Source organism: Eschrichtius robustus, chromosome 7 (assembly GCF_028021215.1).
Source record: "Eschrichtius robustus isolate mEscRob2 chromosome 7, mEscRob2.pri, whole genome shotgun sequence".
In the NCBI taxonomy this organism is placed as follows: Eukaryota; Metazoa; Chordata; class Mammalia; order Artiodactyla; family Eschrichtiidae; genus Eschrichtius; species Eschrichtius robustus.
The window spans coordinates 122,281,832-122,297,312 of NC_090830.1; the positions used below are offsets into that span (position 1 = coordinate 122,281,832).

Here is a 15,481-nt window from a genome sequence, read left to right on the forward strand (position 1 = left end):
TTACCCCAATTTGGACCAATCAGTGAGGCTGGGAAGGGGGGGGGCTCATGTAAGAAGATGGAGGCTCCCATTGGATCACATGACTGGCTGGTGTTAGGGTGATTCCCTGGGGGAATTAGCTGGAGTCAGTCTTAAAAAATTAATTAATTATTGAATTTTGCATTAAACAGGTGTTGTGAGGTTCTTAGCCCTTTTTCTGGTATCTACTAGATGCTCTTCATTAGTTTTCTGCCTTCGCTTGTAAAGGTGATCATAGGGATTAACCTATTTGGAGCTAAGAACTGGTCATGACACCTCCTTCTGTAGAATCCAGTGTAATCCTGGGCGTATTCCCTGTGCTGTTTGCTGTGTCCCATCTGCTGAACAGGGGCAAGACCCTCTGGCAAAGGAGAGCCCTGTAGGAATGGGTATGCAGTATAGTTTTAGGATCTGCCATTGCAGATACAGCTTTCATAGAGTTCCCAGACTTTGGCATTTATTATTATTGCTTTTTAAGTTGGTCACACTCTTAATATTGAAGGTGAGGGAAGAATGCTGAAAAAAGCAACAGGGTTTAGGCAAAGATAGCTGGCAGTCCTTCTCTCTAGAACCTGGCCTTTCTCTCTGAGACCTCCTGCAGGAGGGTATGCAAAACAGGTGCGTTCTATAGCGCGTCTGTCAAGTCCGGGGCACTGTGCTAAGCTCTTTACCTCCCCTTGGAATTGAACCCTTGTGACATTTTAGGGTAGCTAACATTGTTACCCCCGTACCAGTAGCTTGAGTCTCAAGCAGGTTAATAGCTTATCCAGATACTTTCTAAGGACCTTCCAGATTATCTTTCCTTTTAGTCCAAGAGACAACATTTAAAGCTGACTCAACCAGAAGAGGATGAAAGCCCCATGTTTGTGATGGCTAAACTGTTTTTTTTAACGATAGTTTTATTGAGAAATAATTCACATACCATACAGTTGACCCATTTAAAGTGTACACAGTTCAATGGTTGTAGTATATTCAGAGTTTGCTGCCATCACCACGATCAGTTTCAAAATATTTTCATCATCTCCCTCCAGAACCCCTGTCCCCATTAGCAGCCACTCCCCATTTCCCCCAATTCCTCCCAGTCCTAGGCAACTACTACTGTATTTTTTGTCTCTGTGGATTTGCCTATTCTGGACATACTGTATAAATGGAATCATACACCTCGTGGTCTGGTGCCTTCCACTTAGTAAAGGGAGGGACTTATGATGGAAACTTGCCCAAGGTGGCCTCTTAGCCTCAGCCTTCTGGAACTCAGTGTCCTTTTGCTTTCCTCAACTCTACCTCACTACCCTGTTTGCTACAAGAAGCCGGAAGATGGAAACACCCAAGAGGTCGTTGTGAGTACACACGAGCATGCTGGAATATTAGTAGTGGAACGCTTGGTGGGTTAGTTCTGGACCCGGGACCCATGGATTCCTCCCTCTTATTGCCTGGTGGTGACTCCAGTGTTGGTGGGGAGAGGGTTAAACGCTGTCTCCCTGAACTTCACCTCCAGGGGGAATTCCTGCTTTGAGGGTACACTGGGCCGGAGAAGCTTGAGTATCTGTCTTTTGTGATGTTGGAGCAGACGTGGAGATAGGGTACCGATTCCCTTGGTGCTAAGAGGGGCTCCAGGGGAGTTTCAGGAAACCTTTCCTTTTCTGTATTCTCACCCCCGGGCCCCTCGGCTTTTCTCCCCTGGTTCACACATCGGAGGGAGGAATCTTTTACCTTTTCTGTTCCCGGTGGGGCAGCTGCAAGGAATGTTATCAGTGTTGGGACTGGGCACGGGTCCAAACCTTGTCGGTGCCCGAGCTGAAACCGAAGCTGAGCCTGAGACGGCAGGGCTGGTTGTGTGTGAGCGGGCCAGGCTGCCACGGAGTTTTGTCCTCGGCAGCCCGGGGCGTCAGCGACCCCGACAGCGGGGACGGTGCACACCCTCTCAGGCAGGTCACACTGGTGCAGATCCACGGAAGACTGCCATCCCTCCCCAGATGATTGGGCTCCTCTGGGTCGGGGGCCGGCCTGGGGCTCTGTGGGTGCCGGAGGAAGCAGAGTCAGGGCGCCCCATCTTCAGTCACGCTTCCCAGGGAGAGTGGCTGTTCAGACAACTTGCTGTTAATAAATGGGGAAGGTGCCTTCCAGGTGACCCGCTCGCTTATAAAACTACTTAAATAAGAGGAGCCGATACCCATGGTATTCACGCTTGGAAGACTGGCAGTGGAAAACGAGAAGTTTTTATTTGCGGTGACTTGGTGGGAGCTCATAGCTTGGTTCTTGCCTTGATCTCTGGCTAGCTCTTGTTTCTTGTCTGCCTTTTGGGCCGAAGAGAAACAAGATGCAGGGTGCTTCCCTGCATACATCATGGTAATGATATGGGGGTTGGCACTGGGTCTGAGATGTTTCTGGTGTCTTAGGTAAAAGCGTGGAGACCAGGCTTCTCGAGGTGACTTAATGAATTCAGGTGCTAAGTGCTGAGTGATGAACCTGGCCGCTGAACTAGAGCAACTACACTGTTCGTGTGCACGAGGCCACCAGGATGCCGGAGACTGGCCGTGTTTCCATAGGGCAGAGCCGGGTGGCCTGGGGTGAGATGGGAGAGCGCGGCGCGCACCAGCTGCACCTGGGTGGGTCTCTCCGTCTTTCAAGCAGGTGTCTTTCCAGTCTAGAACTCGGACAGCAGGCAGAGTTCCTGGGCTCCCTTCCTGCTCGGGGTCTGTAGAGAAAGAACCATTGTGTTGTCATTGGGTGAGCGTCAACCCTGAAAACCTAGGTTTTGATGATCACGAGAGGGTTTGGACTTAAATGGGTCACAGGATGTTCTGGACTCTTCCCTGCGGAGCTGCTTCCCGCTCCCATTTTTATTCTCGCAAGCCTTTCCAACCTGTTGGCCTCGGCGTGAGTCACTTAGCCAGACTGCCGCCCATCCCCGTGGCCTGGATGGCTCCCAGCGGGAGTTGCTGGCACGGCGTCCAGAAAACAAACCGCACCCCGGGAGCGGTGATGCATCGCAGCATTTCTCCGCTCTGGACAGGAGGCACCGGGGTCTCGAGATGGGTCTGGGGTTTGGCCCCCCTGCCTCTGGCACTGCTGTGACCTCTTGTGCCCGTGGCTGGCGAGCAGAGGAATGCTTTCCCGTGGCGGTTTCGAGGGCCGTCGGCAGGCTGACTAATCCACCAAAGGTCCGCGAGGGTGTTGATGCTGCCCGTCTCTTGCTTGAGCAAAACATCCTCTGGGATCTCGTAGATCCTCAGACTCACTTTATGCAGAACCTTGTGGATTTATGAATTAGACTTGGGCTCCATTTTGTATTTTGTTCTTTGGGTTCTTTCATTAAGGAGATCAGAGATAAAAATATCATTGTTTTGCCGTCTGGCTACCAGCAGACTCCCGCCACTCTGAAGAGGGAGTGGTTTGGGTTTTCTTGAGTGACTGGGGTATCTATTAGAGATCAGCAGATGACTACAGCTCTGTGGTTTTAAAGAGACCAAAACATACTGGGGACCATGCCCACCCCACCTTTAGACACATACTAATCTTGCTAGTACTGTCACGTCATCCATTTGTGAATGACAATATTAGGGACTCTTAAAAGAGTTGCAGGGCAACTAATGGGACCTTGGCACACAGTTGAAGGCTACACACTAGTCACTGGGGAGGCTCAGGGGGATGTTTACAGTATCATCATATTTTTCTGGGTTTCCGAAACTGATCGCTGTTGGAGGATTTGGATGAAAGTTGGCTGATTTTGTTGTTGCTGCCGGCTGCTGCCGTGATCTGGGTACCTTTTCAAGCTAGGGCCTCTGCATCAGTCCATGTCAGAGGAAAATTTTCAGGCCAGTTATCTTTAACTCATTGGTTCTCAGCTGGAGTGATTTTGCTCTCCAGGAGACGTTTGGCAACATCTGGATGCATTTTTGGTTGTCGCAGCTGGGCAGGGGACGCTACTGTCACCTAGTGGGTAGAGGCCAGAGATACTGCTAGGGCAGCCCCCCATCCCCCTACCTGCTCCGCATCACAGAGAATTATCAAAATGTCAGTAGGGCTGAGGTTGAGAAATCCTGCTTTAACGTGAGAGCAACCATCCCTCTGTTATTCCTGAAACTAAAGAACAGACTAAGGTCTAAGAAAGAATATTTTAAAATGAATGACATCCCAATCTGCCAATGTATGTTTTAAGTTGTCTTTTTTTTTTTGCCAATGACTTTATGTACTTAAAAAATACTTTAGTGGTTTACTAGAGTATTTTTCAAAAAAAAAAAAATAGAAATGGTTAAAACTACACAAACATGATGATTTAAAAGTTAGTAGCTTCTCGTGCTTCCAAAAGTCTGTGATGCAGAGAAAAGCCCCTGTGAGCTGTGTTTTGTTTCTTGTGCTCCAGCAATGGGTTTCAATGGTACCTGGTTAGTAGAATAGATGATGTGAAGTCATTATATTTTCATTTCTCAAAACCCGCTAGTTTCCCACTCACCTAATATTTTCTCTCCACACCCCCCCCCCTTTTTTTTTTTAAATTTAAGTGCAAGACCCAACCAAATCATCTTGTTTCTCCTGGAATACTAAAAGTTTTTTTTTCAGGTATAGCTCCAGATTACCTTCTAGAATTCACATTCTGCTTTCTAAATCCTATTCTTAAAAGGAACCATACATATGATGTATGAACAGTACATCATAAATTTCGTGGCTCCTCCATGACATTTCTGGGGAAGTAAATGAAAGGTGTAAATTAAGAAAAGCAAGTGTTTGTGGTTCCCACTTTAACCTTCTGTTATGTTAAATGGCTTTGTTGAAGAGGGCTGTCATTGCTTTTGAAAACTTGGGAAAATCCACAGCAAGCTATGCCATTAGTTGCCTTTGGGACCACAAGATGTTTGATGTGAAAATTATATGGCCACATCTAATTGGGTATATTTTCACCCCACCAGATATCAACTCGAGATGACTCCTCCCCCTCCCCTGCTTTTTTAGCTAAGTTGTTTAACCTGAATTTCATGCTATTGAGAGTTGCATTCCAGTAATCCAAGTGCCATTTTTCAGTGTCTTTTGTCCAGTAGCATGTCTGCATGACCCAACCATATAAATTTCTAGACATCTGGCAAGAGCTGGATATTAATCCCTCCCTGATTTGGGGAATGGTAAGACCTATGACTTCTCCATAATTCACACTTCTCCTTGTGCCCTGTGGAAACCTAGCCAGCCAGTGGAAAGAAAACAGAAACTCTCTGGACCTCTGCTTCCTGTGAAATGGGAATAATAATTCTTATCCTGCCTGTTTCCCAGAGTTGTGTATTCGTTTCAAATAAAATGTGCTCAGAATTCAAATAGAAAGCAGTTAGAGATACGATAATGGTGGTTAGGCCAATTGAAACTTCAGAATTAAATAAAAATTAGTTCATTCACCTACTCTACAGTTCACCCATTTAAAGTGTACACGTTAATGATTTTTAGTGTATTTACAGAGTTGCAACCGTCACCACAATCAGGTTTAGAACGTTTTATCACCTCCAGAAGAAACTCCATACCCATTAGCTGTCACTCCCCATTTCCCCCAACTCATCCCCCATTCCCCATCTATTCTCTGTCTCTGTGGATTTGTCTATTCTAGACATTTTGCATATATGGAATCATACAATATGTGGTCTTTGGAGACTGGCTTCTTTCACTTAGCATAGTGTTTTCAAGATTCATCCATGTTGTGGCATCTGTCAACTATTTCATTACTTTTTTTAATAGCCAAGTAATATTCCATTGTGTGGATAGATGACATTTTATTGATCCATTTATCAGTTGATGGTAAACTTCAGAATTTTAAAAATATTAATCTAGACCGTATTTAATTTTTGAAATTATCCCTTTCCTTTTTATCGGAAGTTAAGTGCTCTTATGATAAATACTGTTACGAGGCAAAGATTTCCAAGTCTGTGAGTGGTCTACATATTTGAAGACACTTAGCCTCCATACACTCTACTTGGAACCAAACATTGGCTAAAGATGACTTCAGAGTTTGGGTCTCCCTGAGGCACTGAAAGCTTTTAATCTATGAAAGTAGTAACTATTGCTAGTAAGTTTTTCTGTGTGTTGACCAAGGATTAAGACTTTATCTCCAGTGACTCAAACTTGTTCCTGATAGCTGCTATCTCCTTTTTCTTTATTTTCTCCTCAGGTGGTAATCACTCAAATGGCATCCACCAAAGATTGTGATGAGAAGAGGTTATTTCCAGCCTAGGGAGTCTTTTTGTTTTATAGTTGGTTTACTTGTTTGTTACTGCTTTGGTTTGTTAGTTTTGCCTGTTGTAAATATTAAGAAGCCCAGGTATGTTTACACTCTGGAGATAGGAAAATTCATCTTGTCCGGATTTGCTGCACTGGCTCCCGTCTGCACTGTGGTTGATTTGATGTGGCCGAAGGTGGAATTTCTCTGTTCAGGGTGGGGGACCCACGCATCAGTTCCGATCACTACCCTCCAGGACTGTCTTTGGCATTAATGTCCCTTAAGTACTTTGAGGGGAAACTTTTCATGGAACACGTGAGTCTTTTTCTTTATTGGCTGCACATGTGAGCCATGTGAAGATGATTTTCACTCCAAGAAACCGTAACAATCTTTAAGAGAACTCTGAAAACTAGGTGTTCTCTCAGAGCCATCGCAGTGAGAATATGTGAGTGATTTTTCTGGGCTTGACTACACTTTAGCAGGGCCCATCCATTTAGTGGTGAGAAGAAATGGGAGCAAGATGGGATTGACTCCTTCAGCTCATGGGTGTACTGTCTCTGTTGCCTTCTACACATGCACACACACACACACAAACACATGCACAGTTTAGGATTTTTTTTCTCTCTCAAGGTTCTCTTTATTAAAAATATAAATATTCAGGGTAGAAGAATAGCCAACGACTTGGGTGGCATGGGATAATTTGTCTCATCCCCGTATCTTTTATCCTGTGGCTCCCACTCTCCCTTTCAAGCTGAGAAAACCCAAATACCATAGTCCTGAGAGAATTCATCACTCCAGTCCAGACAGGACCCATTATGGTGTCTCAGGTGTGTGCCCAATGACAATAGTGGTGGCCACTCAAGTTATGAAACTAGCAATAGTGTGATTCTTTCTGGGTATGACAGCTGGGGGACGACTGTCATTTTGGAACCAGGGATGTTAGAGAATGGAGCTGGCGAGCCTCTCCCCAAATTCTCACGTACCTTCCCGTTCTGAATGAGATGGTGTCAAGAGTGGTCCTGCCTGTGGGTGTCCGTTGTTTTTTGTTTGTTTGTTTTGTTTTTTTTGAATTTTATTTATTTTTTTATACAGCAGGTTCTTGTACATATTGGTGTATATATGTCAATCCCAATCTCCCAGTTCATCCCACACCCCCCCGCTTCGCCACTTTCCCCCCTTGGTGTCCATACATTTGTTCTCTACATCTGTGTCCCTATTTCTGCCCTGCAAACCGGTTCATCTGCACCATTTTTCTAGGTTCCACATATCGTCCATTGTTTTTGAATATTTATAACCCTATGTCCTTGCAGTGTGGTTCCCTCTTTCATGATGTTTGGGGAGAACTTTTTTTCCCAAATTATTTCAATTTAATAAGTTTTTACGCCATTAGTATAATGCATTTCAACCAAAATGGTTTGTTTTTCATAAACACTGAGAAGGTTTAAATTTTCTCGTCAATTAGCCGTCATTTGCACAGTTATTCAGTTATTGCACCACGAAGACCCTCTGGAGTTTGATGTTGTCAGGAAACATATTAGCAGAAAATAGTATGTTATTATCTAATGCTAATAATTGGTGAGTAGAAATGAGAAGAGAAGACATTTAATTGGGGCTCCTGTGGCTAACAAGATGTGAATTATAAAAACATTTCCAGGAGAAGTTCCAGGGTTGGTCTAGAAACCTGTTATTTGCATTTTAAAACATTTGGTCCCCATTGATCCAGGAGGAGGGTGCTGTTGATCACCGCTGCTTTCTTTTTCAGAGCAAAGCACTCTAAATGTCCTGAGTGGTAACTAGCTCCCCAGGCACACCCGGTCTCTGTGTGGTCTTTACAACCTCTCAGCTCCATTTTTGGGTGCTTTTTTTTTTTGTCTTTTTGTAGGCGATGTGTTGGTTTTTAAAGAGAGGATTACCAAGTACACATCACCAATCCCAATCAGACTCTCTCCCCCTGTTGGTTCCATTGATTCTGCGCAGTGCTGTTTATGGCCCCCTGGGGCGTCGTATGGACCCACATCCCTTCTCGGAGGCTTTCCTGGGAGGAGGAACTATCCTTTAGCAAAAATCTCATTAACAGCACCATATTACGTTTATTTATTAGCTGGATTCACAGTGGACCTGAGCTTCTGCCTCCAATTCTTCCATAGGGGTCCTCTGCCCACACGTGTGAATCAGCTCCTATTCTCTCAAAGTAATGGATGAGCGTGGTTTTTCATGAGCTTGCTGGCATTTTGCTTGTCTGGAAAGATTACACTGTTAATCTCTCAGTTCCATATGCAAATAATGGAGATGGAGGTTGCAGGGAAAAGCTTCACTTTTCTACCTGCTGAGGTCACCACAGAACCTCATCACTGTCTGAGGAAACAGGTGGGAAAGATGCATTGGTGCTCTGCCAGTGTATGGGTGTCCAAGGAATTAGGTTGGCCGTAGAAAGGATTTCATTTAGTGTTCCAGTGATGTCTTTTAGAACTGCATTTATTTTTTGCGTGCCTTAGCTGAATTCCCAATATTAAGGTTAGCTATTTCACATTATTACCATCCCAGAAAGCCTTGACTTCACTTAAAGTCAATTAATTTAGTTAATTTGACTTAACTAATAATTTAGTCAATTAAGTCAGTTAATTTAGTGTTGATATCAGCTAAAAAATAAAAGCATCTCCTTTATTCAAAATTACTCAAGTAACTTTTCTTTAAACTTTATCCCAAACTCTTCAAAGATATTTTATATGACTTTTCCTTTATTGTTTATACCATAATAAAAAAGTATGTTTTATTTTCAACTTCTTGAGAGGTATTTTTTTCCCCTAGAAAACAAAAGTTGGCAACGTTTTCTTTAAACCAGTAAACACCTTTTGAAATGATGCTACAAATTCCCGTTTGTTATACCTTATTGCTAAACTATTTTTCCTTGGCCATGGTAGATATTTTATCTGGTAAAAGAAAGCTTTTTCTCCTCGAATATAACTTTCTTCGGTAAATATCACCTCTTAAATGATGGCCATGTCTAGATATCCAGGCACGTTGGATTTGTACTGAGAGCGATTGGAGGACTTAATTGTATCCCCCGCCTCTGCGTTTTGCTCTCCCTGCAGAATTGGAGCATGCTGGAGGGTGAGTAGGGCCCTCACAAGTCATCTAGCAGCTGGCACCCTCATGTGACTTGACAAACTGAGCCCCAGAAGTACAGGGCACACAGCTAGTTGGTGGGAAGTGGCAGTGACAGTGAGGCCCCACTTGTGTCTCTCTGCTGAGATCGAGGAAGAGGTGAACTGTACTTTGTAAAAGGCTAGTCTAAGGGTTGACTTAACATTGGCTCCTTTTGCGTTCATTCTGTTTGGCGCCTGGTCTCTTTCTCACTAAGATGAGGTCCTCAAGGGCCAAGGCAGACTTTATTTCTACATCCCTTGAGTGTAGGGGTGATGATTACGTTTCACCACATGCCAGCTCTGGGCAGGGTGGCCTAGTGATATTGACACGGGTAAGGGAAGAGGGAGCTGCCGTAGGTGAGCCGGGCACTTGCCATTCCTGACTGCAGGCCACTGTCTTCCATACTGGAGGATACCCGCCTACCTCTGTATGCACACAGGTGTGCAGTGTGTACACACACACATACCACACACAGACTCTCACACCTTGTCACTCACACACGCTCACATTTTGGAAAAATAATCATGAAAAATAATGTTGCATACATTACCCACGTCTGTGATGGTATCCTGTTTTGGGGAAAAACTGGGTTCACCTTTAATGACAAAAATGGTAGCTTGCCTGGAGCCGTGATTACAGTTTTTTTGCATCTGTGTTGTTTGGCAAGATCTTTCAGACGTAAGTAGTTCCCACCAGAGTTGCCTTACCTTCAGAGGTGATAATTATTGATGGACTCAAAGCTAGATCAGCATGACCTGTAAAGATCTGAACTCTCTTTCCAAGGTTATGTGTATGTGTGTGGGCTCTGGTTGGTTGGTTGGATGGATGGATGGCTGCTATTGCTTATTTGTTTTTGGTGTCCTTGTTTGTACACACATGTGCACGTGTATGTGAGTAAATGACAAAGAGATGAGAGGTTTTTGCCCTCCCTCCAGTTTTTAAAAATTGTCATTTTACTAGTTTGCTTCTTTAGTGGAATGGCTCTTGCCCATGTCCTTCTCTCAAATGGATTTCTTATCCCTCCAAAGATGCTGCAGTTTCAAAATAAAACTCTTCCATGTTATGCATAGAACCCCTATCTCCTAGTTTTTAAAACCTGGGTTTTGGTTTGTTCTCTTCTAGCTGTGTAGTCCTGGGTAGGTCCTAATTTTATGCCTAGACTTAAGGATTTTAAAAAATCATAAGGAATTCAATTACATGATTTCTAAGACCCATTCCATTTCACAATTCTGATATCTTTGAGAGACCCACAAATAATCCTTTCCCTCTTGCTTGGGGGTAGAAAACATATAAAAACATAACCCAAATATATTAGGGTTCTCCAGAGAAACAGAACCAATAGGAGATAGATAGATAGATAGACAGACAGACAAGTATAAAAAAGAGATTGATTATAAGGAATTGGCTCATGCAGTTATGAAGACCAACAAGTCCCTAGAACTGCAGTTGGCAAGCTGGAGACCCAGGAGAGTTTATGGTGTAGCTCTAGTTGAAGTCTGGAGGCCTGAGAATCAGAAGAGCTGATGGTATTAGTTCTGGTCCAAAGGCTGGCGGGCTTGAGACCCAGAAAGAGCCTATGTCTTAGTTCAATTCTGAAGGTAGGAAAAAAAAACCAAAGCAAACCCCAATGTCCCAGCTCAAAGGCAGTCGGGCAGGAGGAGTTCTCCTTTATTTGGGGGAGGATCAGCCTTTTGTTCCCATTCAGGGGAACAACAACAGATTGGATGAGGCCCACCCACATTACGAAGGGCATTCAGTTTTATTCATTCTACCAATTTTAACTCATCCAAAACACAGAAATGCTCAGAATAATGTTTGACCAAATATCTGGGCACCCCATGGCCCAGTCAAGTTGACATATAAAGTTAACAGTCACACCAAACTTAACTGAAACAAAATTGAAAGCTTTTGCCTTTTTCTTCCTGCCTAAGAGGTGGGTTTAGAATTCTCCCAATAGCCAACAGCTGTTGGCCAAATTTGGTCAGAATAACAAATTTCATACAAAATCTTTCTCTTTGGAGGCTTTAGTATTTTTAAGGGTTTTGGTTTTTAAATGCTTTTCAGTTCCTCCTATATTCTTCTCTTTTGTGTTTATTTTTCTTGGCAGAGCAATTTGTACTTTCTGGCTCGTTGGTTTCCATTCTGTTGCATTAACATTTGAATATTGGCCAACCACCTGTTGAAGGCGGCTATAAGCTCATAAAGAAACAAAATAGTAGGATATACAACTAGTGCTCTAACTTCTTAGTGGTACACCTTGATTCTGCTCCATGTGGCCACGTCCAGAACTGGTCTACACCCCATGTCCTCAGGGGCCAAGCCATCAGGGAAAATGAAACGTGCCACCTGCTCTGCCTGCCGTCTGTCTTGACATGGCACAGCCTCAGCTTCTGGAGACCACATCTTAATAGAGTCGGTCAGTGTAGCTGGTGGCTTCAGAGGCACTAGAGGAGGAGGGCCGAGTGACAGTTCTAGCAGGTGTGTGGTTTCTCAAGGCCACCACCCCCATCCCAGAGACTGGCCGCAAGCCACATTCATTCTGATTTTGAAAAGTACTAGACACTTACTCCAATATATTGCCTTGTAATAATCCCCTCATCATGCCCCGAGCATGAAACTCACGAGGCCTTCATGTACTTTTCCTGGAGCGTCTCCAGTTTTTTCCCCGTTACTGCTTGATGCGTGGGTGGACGATTATTGAGGTCATTCTAAGGCAACTAGAATTCTCCCGTCAGGGTGCCCTTTTCTCTCCTCAAACCCAGCCCAAACTGGCCTGAGCAAAATGAGTGTATTGACCCATAATTGAAAAGTTTACAGGTAGCGTGGCTGGATCCAGGGGCCCATATACCAGGACATCATTTCCTTCCAGCTCTTGGCTCTGCTTTCCTACAGGTTGACTTCATTGCATGGAAGCAGGTTTGAGTCCAGAGAGACCTTATCTTCCCCACAATTCTGAATCAGTGGCTGGGTAAGGGGCTGTGATGTGCTGAGTGCATTTGGACTGAGTACATTGACCCATCTGTGCAGGTCAGGGTAGGGTCCACTCTACCCAGACTGTATGGCTTGAGAGTTAGGGTGGTACCTCCTACGTAATTCAGGGCACTGTTACCAGAAAAAGCATGAATGGATGCTGAGCGGAAAACTTGGCGGACATCTGCCTTCATAATCTTTAGGACGTGTTGAAGAGTCTTATATTTGTTAGGCGAAGGCTCAACTAGAGTTTTATCATGGAACAAAGTGATTTGGTATTTGCATATACATTTGGATCTGTTTATAAGACATCTTATAGCCCCCAAATTTGAATTGGCTTATAAGACCTCATATTATGTAAAAAGATTAGAAATGAATAATTAAGGAAATTAGAATAAAGAGCAAAGCAGGGTAGACCCATAAGATAAGATGGGGGTAAGGTTAATCTCACAAATTTCAAAGCTGGTAGATCCTACAGTACTGGTAGGAGTGACCTGCAAATTTGGCTCTGAGGTTCCCAGGAATGGAAGAGTATCTAGATCCTATACAGAGGCGTGCGTGTGTGTGTGTGTGTGTGTGTGCACACGCGCGCCCATGAGTGTAACAAGCCTGCGTGCAAGCCCCTGTGGGAGTACAGGCCCTAAGGAAAGGCCATGGGAAGATAATAAAGGGAATGTGGTCTGTGGTAACCTTAGATACATTTCTTTTCCAAACTCCTGGGGTGCTGGCCCTCGGGAACCTTGCCGCTTTGCTGTCAGCATTGTGTTAGGAAACAAAACAAGCAGACAAGGATTGAAACCCCCATATTGCTGGGTTCCTTTTAGGAACAATTGGAGGGCTAAACCATGTCCCCTTTGGTGGGAGGCAGTTAAGATGAGTCACGGCTGTGACAAGGCAGAATAGGAGGGCCTCGGTTGTCAACCTGGGCTAATCTTGAAAATGGACTTATGCTTGCCCAGTGACTCACATTCCTGTTTACAAACGAGCCCCGTGGAGAAATGCAGAGTGGGAGGCTCTGCTTCCCGGGTGGAGACCAGAGACCTCCAGGGATGGGCAGCCAGTGCTTCCTCTGGGGCTTCGGCTGCCCTTCCTGGGGGCAGACCTTGGGGCTTCCGACAGTGGTGACTTTCAAAGTCCAGCCACGGGGACAGTTGCAGCCAGCAAGGGCCCTAGAGTAGCACCAGTTTGCAGGAGATGTGGCTCCTTCTCAATTTGGGTGTTCACATGGCTTTTGGCTGGTTTTAATCCACCTGGATAAGCCCCCCACCTCCCCCGTCGGAGGACCAGGTTATATGGGAACCATGTAAGTTATTCTAGAAATGTGGCTGCTGTTTTATAGATTTGTCCGTTATTTCCATTGATTTCCTAACTCCTAGGGTCTTTGGCACCCACTATGCTCATTCTGCTATTTAGTGAATATCAGAACATAAAATATCGGATATTGTGCTCAATCTCATGTTCTTAATCCTGAATTCTATTATTTGGGATTAAAAAGGGTGAAAAATTTGTTCATGGGCTTTTCCTTCACAAAAAACTTTTTAAAAACTAGAGTAGAGAAGTTTTTAAACTTCTTACAATGCAGATAAACTTCATTGTAAAGGAAGACATAATCCTTTACAATGAACACAAAAGGCATAGATCTTTTCTTTTTTTTAAAAAGACGATTAGAATGATATTTCCTTGTTGTGAAATAGCCCTTCTTGGACCCCACGTCGCTCTTAACACCCCTCAATTCTCTACCCCATTTATAGAGCAATAGTCAACATCTGGACAGGCAAATGCATCTACATAGCACCACCATGAGTTGACTGAGACCTGGTCCAGGTCCCCCCCCCCCCCCCGCCTCCCCCCTGCCATTTACTAGCTGTGTGACCTTGGGCATGCTCCTTAACGTCTCTGAGTCAGTTTCCTTGTCTGTAAAATGGGCACGACAGTAGTACCTACCTCACAGGGTGGTTGTGAGGAATAGCGGAATAACATGAACATTCCTGTCCAGAACCCCAAACAGAGAAGCAGCGCTCATCATAGGGCTGCAGCTGGGTTGAAGTGCAGTAGGGCACATACTTCCTGAGCACTCAGGGTGTGTGCTGCCAGATCTTTCAAGGGGTCCAGATATGTCAGTGTAGTTGCTGCTCTCAAAAAGACTGCAGCCTGGCAGAGGGAAAGGTATTAAGACAGCTCCCCAAATAACTCTAGAATTGCATGGAACCCTATGCAATTGCATTTTTGTAGGGTAGGAATAGCAGCAATATCACGTGGTTTAAGCTAATGGAAGATTCAGTAAGGTAAGTTGAGAGAGAGAAAATGCTAGCCAGCGGGCTTCTCAGAGGAAGGAGTGGCGTGTCCCTAGGGGGAACGATGGGCAAGGGTGGGCTCAGCGGGAAGGGATGCATCAGAAAGGCTGCCAAGAGGAGGTTGTGTTGAAGATGTCGCTGGCCAGCAGGGAGGTGGAAGAGTTCTGGGTTCGTGCGGGGGAACCGTGATCCTCCCCGCTTGGAGTTTGTAGAGAAGCGGGGGTAGGGCAGGAAGTCAGGCTGGGGGCCGTGAATGCCTTGCTGACTGCGCCCCGCCTCCCTCCCGAGCCTCACTCTGTTCCCCTTTCTTCCTGGCAGCAGTGCCCCCTCCCTTGCTGCACTCAGGGACATGACTGTCAGCACTTCTACCCCCCCTCAGACTTCACTGTCAGCACTCAAGTCTTCAGGGACATGAAAAGGAGCCACTCCTTACAAAAGGTTGGGGAGCCCTGGTGTTTGGAGGTAGGTCTCGGAGCAGAATGACGGTATGAGATGAGCGGGGTCTGAACTGAAACCACCCATCCAAAGTTTACCTCCCGCTGGGGCAGTGCCCCCCACTGTGGTCCCCAGCTCCCGTCACATCGCTGTCACTGCGGGTGCCCTGATGTCTGGGCGTACTGACCACGGATAGGTCTATCGTAGCCATAAAAATGCCAGCTTACGAGGACAGGGTAGAGGGAGGTGGTCGCGCGAACCCGAGGCGCCGGGCTCCCAGTTAAAGCCACATGGTCCAGTGTCACGCGGGGCTTCCGTGAGAATGGTGAGCAATGCGTTATCCCATTAAACTTGACCCCCAGGAAGTAATTTCCCGGGACCCTTCAGAGCTTCCAGTGCAAGAGAAGTTATCACCTGAACTTTG

The 15,481-nt window shown here is 45.3% G+C and overlaps 1 protein-coding gene across 32 annotated transcripts in view; it reads left to right on the plus strand.

Moving 5' to 3' along the window:
* The window catches only part of TCF7L2 (transcription factor 7 like 2), a 197,872-nt gene that overhangs the window by 108,540 nt on the left and 73,851 nt on the right, over positions 1-15,481 (plus strand). For 11 of the 32 annotated variants that reach the window (XM_068548586.1, XM_068548579.1, XM_068548565.1 and 8 more), the window contains one exon: positions 14,941-15,084. The exons of 18 other annotated variants lie outside the window; for them this stretch is intronic. In XM_068548586.1, coding sequence (XP_068404687.1) covers positions 14,941-15,084 — 144 coding nt within the window. The remainder of the gene's footprint in view (positions 1-14,940; positions 15,085-15,481) is intronic. 3 more of the 32 variants (XM_068548566.1, XM_068548588.1, XM_068548591.1) reach the window with 1 other exon arrangement.